Genomic DNA, 6,000 nt, shown 5'->3' with positions numbered 1-6,000 from the left:
TTGGATAAAAATATTAATCCTGGTTTATTTCAAAATTCTTCGTTAGTCGTTTTAACATTAGAAAATTTCCGTCTACATCCAACGTGCGTCGACGCGGAGAAACTAAAGATTCGGCCTTCTTGCAGGATTTCTCGAGATACGCTACACAAAATCGAAGACTGGCGTTCGGAAGAGGTACGCGCGCACCGCGCGTTCTATATATATATAAATTAAGTGTCGATCGAATTCTCCTCTCGCCAAATTTTGCTCGTCTTTATTCCAGAGAAATAAATTACAGAATATTTACACCTTTACAGAACGTACACGAAACTCAATTTGTACAGAAGCCGCCGTCGACCTTCGACCTCTCTTACGTAGAATTCGTCTAAAATGAACATTCCCCGCCGTTAAAAAAAAGCCCTCCGCCGCCCTCCCCTCTAGTTGGAGGCGGCGCTGACCACCGGTTTGGGCATCTTCTCGCAGCCCGCGATCTGCTGGCGACAGCGGAACTGCAGACTGTTGTAGCACGAGGAACACACGCGCACCGGTTGGTCCAGGTGCTCGTTGGGGATGGGCACCGCCTGGTTGGAACACTGGCCGCAGAAGACGTGACCGCAGTTCCTGAAATCGATAAATCACCCCACCTTAAAACTATCCGGAAACGATAGGGAAAAATAACTAGAAAGGACGGAGAGGTTCTCACCTGCAGTGATGCTTGCGTCGTCCGATCCAGAACTTGGCGTCGCAGCCCATGCAGTAGGAGACGGCGTGGTTGGGCACCCACAGGGTGGTGCGGGTCTCCCTCTCGTCCACCAGTTCCCAGCTGACGTCGGAAGCGGCGCTGCTGTCCTGTCCGTTGGACTGTTGTTCTCCGCTGCAGGCCGAATCCGCCAGAGAGGTCTGCCAAAGAGAAAGAGAGAGGCCGTGACTAAGCGACAAATCGCCGTCTTTGACGATCGGCGCGAGTTAATGGCGTCGCGACCCTCCTCCGTCGGTTAGTGTCGAAAGACAAAAGAAGAGAAAAGTCTTACGTCGTCGGAGCATTCCTGTCCGTGGTCGTCTCTGGCCCGACATCGAAGGCAACATTTCTGTTTCAGTTCCAGTTGTTTGACGTACAAGTCCCTTCGGAGCGCCTCGATTTGCGACTGTAACCAAACCATAACCGGGATATTCAGTGCCTCGTCGCCCGCAATCCACCGGTTGATTAGTTTTGCCTGATGCCCGTCGCGCGAAAAAGTTAGGAATTTAGATACTTGCGCGCTCTAATCGTGGAGGAAATGCAAAAGGAGGCGTGCCCAAACGTTAACGATAACAGTAACATTTGTAACTTTCAATCTGGAAAGATTTACCGATTAACAAAAACAAATCCTTATCCAGCAGAAAAAAAACAGACCAAATCGATATCGAGCTTTAATTTCGAACCCGAGCGCATAAACTAAGATTTCGAACAAGCCAGCTAGAAGGGGAAGAGGAGGAGGAAAATCCCAAGAAAGTTAACCCGGAGGAGGAGGCACGGCCCACGTGTTTTCCAACCGTTCCTTTTCTCTTAGAAATTTACTCAAAACTGCGTTTTATCAGCATCTAAAACAATCTTCATTAAATTCCGGAGAATCTTTTGTGTCGAAGAACTTCGATAAATTTGAGTTCTCGCGACAAGCGGATTGCCTCGCTCGTAGTCCACGGCGGCCGCCACATCAAATTAGCAAATGCCGGGGAATAGTCCGGACAGAATGCCAAGGAAAGAGGGGGGTTTGACGTGAACTACGCACTATCCGTGCTTCGCTTAATCGTATTTTAAACGTGATAAGATAACGCTGCCCGTGTGTCTTCGAGAGAAAACGTGGCAAAGGCGACTCGGATTCTTCCGAGTTTTTTCAAATAAAAGAAACTACCGAGAAGTGTCCCGAAATCGCTAACTTCTGGCGAAAGTAAGAAAATGACACGTAATTAACCGCGTTAGTATTTTGGCTACTTCTTCCGGGACATTTCTGTTCTAAGGATAAAATTAAAATGCACGATTTAGTCAATTTTTTTTTTAAAGTACGTTAATTAACATTTACAGATTTTAAATGTAACTCGGCGATTTTTCTTGGCCTTAAAAAGTTCTTATTTTCTCCGTTACTTTAACCGAACCTGCCAATTTTAAACACCACCCGATAATGCTTTTTAATTGGTTCTCTCGAAAAAGTAAAAAAAAGTATCAAATGAACGTTATAATTGAAAATCTTAATGAACCGAACTAAAACAGAGTTTTTGCTTATTTTTCAAGTTTGTAAACGAAATCCGGAATAAGGAGAAACTCGCCGGTAAATTTCTCTTTGAACCGATTTGTTAATGGCTAAAATTTTGAAAGGATTACGCAAAACTAACATTTCCGACGGTAGAAATTTCACCAAAATTAGCTTTAAGTAATATAGTTACGTGCAACGTCCGATCGCAGTAAGATTTTTCGTGTTGGCGATATTCGAAAATCATCGAAACCCAAGGGAAATTAAGTGAATTTTCTTGTTAACTTTCTTCGAATAATAAAATTTCACAGATTTTTAAAATTTAAAACAAATGGTATAAATATTATAAAAGAACTGTATACGCTAATTATAAGAACATAGCGTCTACGACCGAGCAGATTCGACTGGTTTCTCTAAAACAAGGCTGTCAAGGTGCACTGGCCACTCGTTTTAATTCGTATAGACCTATATTCATTAAAAACCATCGGCCAGTAAAGCAAAATGTTATTTTACACTTTTTTTTTGCACCATTTGTTCGATATGTCAGCAATCTACGTCGATTGTGTGTCGGAAGCGTAACACGGCGTGATCGATTTCCATGGGACTATTTGCAATACGCCGCGTTATATGGGTCTTCGCCCAGGCGGGTTGTTTTCTACAGTAATTTGCATAGCCCTTTGTCGCTGTACTTGTTCTTAAAGCGTCATATCTTTGCCTAGTAGTGGAAATTTGAACTAATTTTTGTTTTCCCAGAAATGTAGGCTATTCTCCCACGGTGCGAACGGCGTGTGTACGGAGTTTCTTCGACCAGTATCCATTAGTACTCCCGTAGGTTTTGAGTAAGATCGGTATAATTATAACCACCCTATAATTATATTTACCAAGAACGGTTAACGTTAATCAAAACTTGCGGACAATAAAATGTACCTTCTAGAGTGGATACCGGTATACGTGTTTTAAATGGCAACTTCAAAAGGTGCGGTTTTTACGAGGTGTAACAGAAAATTATGTTACACCTCCGAGAGCTGAAGATAATGTTGTAAATCGATTCTCTTTTGGAACCTAATAATTTGGACTGGCATCCCATTTGGGCGTGTGGTTTATCAATATATATAATACGGAGCTAGAGATTTCTACTGCCACTCATTAACAATTCGGAAAGATACGCGCATATTTTGCTGTACAAACTGAAGTTTTCTTAGAACGAAGGTAAGAATCCTAACCAAAAGAAGGTTCGAACGAACGTCAAAATCTTTGTTCGGAATACTTTGCATATTAGCCGCAACGTGTCGGTAACATTGTGTTCGTACGAGGGCAATTTGCTTTTATTTAAAATTTATTTCTGTCAGCCACGGGATTGTGTAATCAATTTACACAAAATCAATATTTCATTCGGTTTGATTATATTTACTTCAAACTGTGTCGTGAAATTCTAATTATTTCTTTAAACAACTTAAGAATATTCAAATCACAAAAAATTGTTGGATATTATTCTCTCTTTTTCAAAAAATGATTATTTACCATCATCAATAAATACAAACTTGTAAGCAATTAAAACCATTTTCCTGGGAGGCATCTTTAACAAAAAAAAAAAAAAAATCAAAGTTTCTTTATTAACGGGCATCATCAGGCAAAACCAACCATTATTATTACTATAATCTTTAAAAGTAAATACCATTATCTAATTCAAAATAATTCTAATCTTACCTAATGTTAATTTACCCCTACGTGACAAGTAATGGGCCATTTAAAGTAATCTTATCGGATAAAACGTCGCATTGATTGAGTCTGAAACCGCGGTTTTTTTCATTTATCATCTTAAGATAAACTCTTTCTACCGGGATAAAACAGAAATTGAATAGTGCGACACATATTATACGATAAGATAACCCTATAATATGACATACTCAATATTTTACCAAATTGTTAGAAAAAAATTTTAAGTTGTCTTAATTCAGACATTATGAAAAGTAAAAATTGAAACTCTCGCCCAATAAAAAGCAATTTAATATCAACACTTTTTGTGATTTGTAAGATTATTCTAATTGAAGAGAACCATCATAAAAATCTTTACAATAGTTTCCTTCGTCATCTGCAACATCACTAAGTAAAACTAGGAATATCCAATCATTTACCCAACGTTATTTTCTAATCTTTTTATTTCCAAAGTTATTGAAATTTACTTTTTTATCCAAACATTTTCGATTATTTGTTGCTTAGAAAACTGTTTATATAAAATTTATATTTAATCAAAATTTTATCCTTTATAAACACAAATTGTATAATGTAGCAGACAAAGAAAAACCATTTCGTTGTGACAAGATAACTAGGATTGTGTAAAAAAACTTACATTTTTTTCTTAACTATTTTAAAGTTATTAAATCTAAATCTTTCACTTTGTAAATTGATTGAATGCTTGATCTATAAACACCCAGTTGTTTATATAAGCACGCCCATTTCTGTACAGGAAAATAGTGGTTATGACACGTTCCTGGATTAACACTTGCTTGGAAGTCTCTAGGTAAATAAGGTCGCGTTCGTGGATTAGGCAGGGACTACCATTCGAAAAATCTACGGCAACCAGAAACGAATTGCATCAGAAACATTCGCCACCTCTCTCACACACCATCCTGATTAATGTGCTTCGGTGGCAATTCACCACTGATCACCGAGGCTGGAAAACCACGCCAATGGATAAAGTGGACTCGAGAAATTAACGAATTCATCATACATGTCTACTATACTATTACAAAATTTGTAACAGACAGACACTACACGATAAGCAGAAATACCCTTACTGTTGCAAAACAGTGGTTGATCAGAAATGAACAATTGCACACGATCATCATATCCCACAAGCAACACTCGAATATACCAAACGACAAGTTGCTAAAACAAATACATCAACACAGAGAAACATTAGATCACACAGATTAACAGTCCCTGACAACATACCTCGACAACAGTCACTCGTAAAAACGTACAAGCATAATAAGCGCCAACGAAAACTAACAATAATTACAACCAGCGATACATATTGATAAATAATTAACGTTTAACACGTTTATATTGCAAAAAACACTCATTACATATACAGCTGAAGACTCCACACAGTGACCAAAAATGGTAAATACACATACCGAAACTATCTAAGTCAACACAGTTACCAAAATATATTCGACCAGAAACAATATTTTCAGACATGCTAACTGTGACAGAATAGACCGATGTATATAACATACATTGACTAATACACTTTTACATTCGCACAAAGACGAAATCAAAACATACAAATCACAAGTTTGGGAAAGTAAAAACATACCTCGTATTGAAATTAACATGCGAATCCGATATGAAATACAAAAGACATGCAGTTGGAAGACAGCCAGTGCAGACAACACATTTACAACACGCGAGTAGAAGAATAAGTATGCGAAATTAGAAATTACACACATTTATTCCACCGAGTGGTGTAATTTCTAATTTCTCGGCATCAGTGAAGCGTCATTGTGCCACCCTGCAGTGTTGAAAATCATTGCATTAAGACTTTAACAGCAGCACACATCACATTACAGAAAGCAGCCATACTAAATACGCGCTACTTAGTCTGAAACATAGATGTATGCACAAACTGCATTTAAACAAAACAGTTTTTTCTATAGTTATGGTTCGGCAGAGTTCTAGGTATAGGTATTAACCAAGTAAAATAACATTCCAACAACTTCGTAAGAATAATAATAATAAAATCAGAAAGACAGTGTAAACGGCGACGTTATTGGTAATAATAAAGCCA

The 6,000-nt window shown here is 38.5% G+C and overlaps 1 protein-coding gene across 3 annotated transcripts in view; it reads right to left on the bottom strand.

Moving 5' to 3' along the window:
• Positions 1–6,000, bottom strand: part of LOC111635179 (myotubularin-related protein 3-like) — a 103,132-nt gene continuing 97,132 nt past the window's right edge. For 2 of the 3 annotated variants that reach the window (XM_023380069.1, XM_023380070.1), the window contains exons 12-14: positions 1,011–1,124; positions 683–879; positions 1–600 (exon numbers count right to left, since the gene is read on the bottom strand). In XM_023380069.1, the coding sequence (XP_023235837.1) occupies positions 417–600; positions 683–879; positions 1,011–1,124 (495 nt within the window). In that variant the 3' untranslated portion in view covers positions 1–416. The remainder of the gene's footprint in view (positions 601–682; positions 880–1,010; positions 1,125–6,000) is intronic. The other variant, XM_023380071.1, reaches the window with a different exon arrangement.

This window comes from Centruroides sculpturatus, unplaced genomic scaffold, assembly GCF_000671375.1.
Source record: "Centruroides sculpturatus isolate CEXI.00-Female unplaced genomic scaffold, Cexi_2.0 scaffold905, whole genome shotgun sequence".
Taxonomy (NCBI): Eukaryota; Metazoa; Arthropoda; class Arachnida; order Scorpiones; family Buthidae; genus Centruroides; species Centruroides sculpturatus.
The sequence above is the reverse complement of the archived record's forward strand: the minus strand, read 5'-3'. Positions and strand labels throughout refer to the sequence as shown.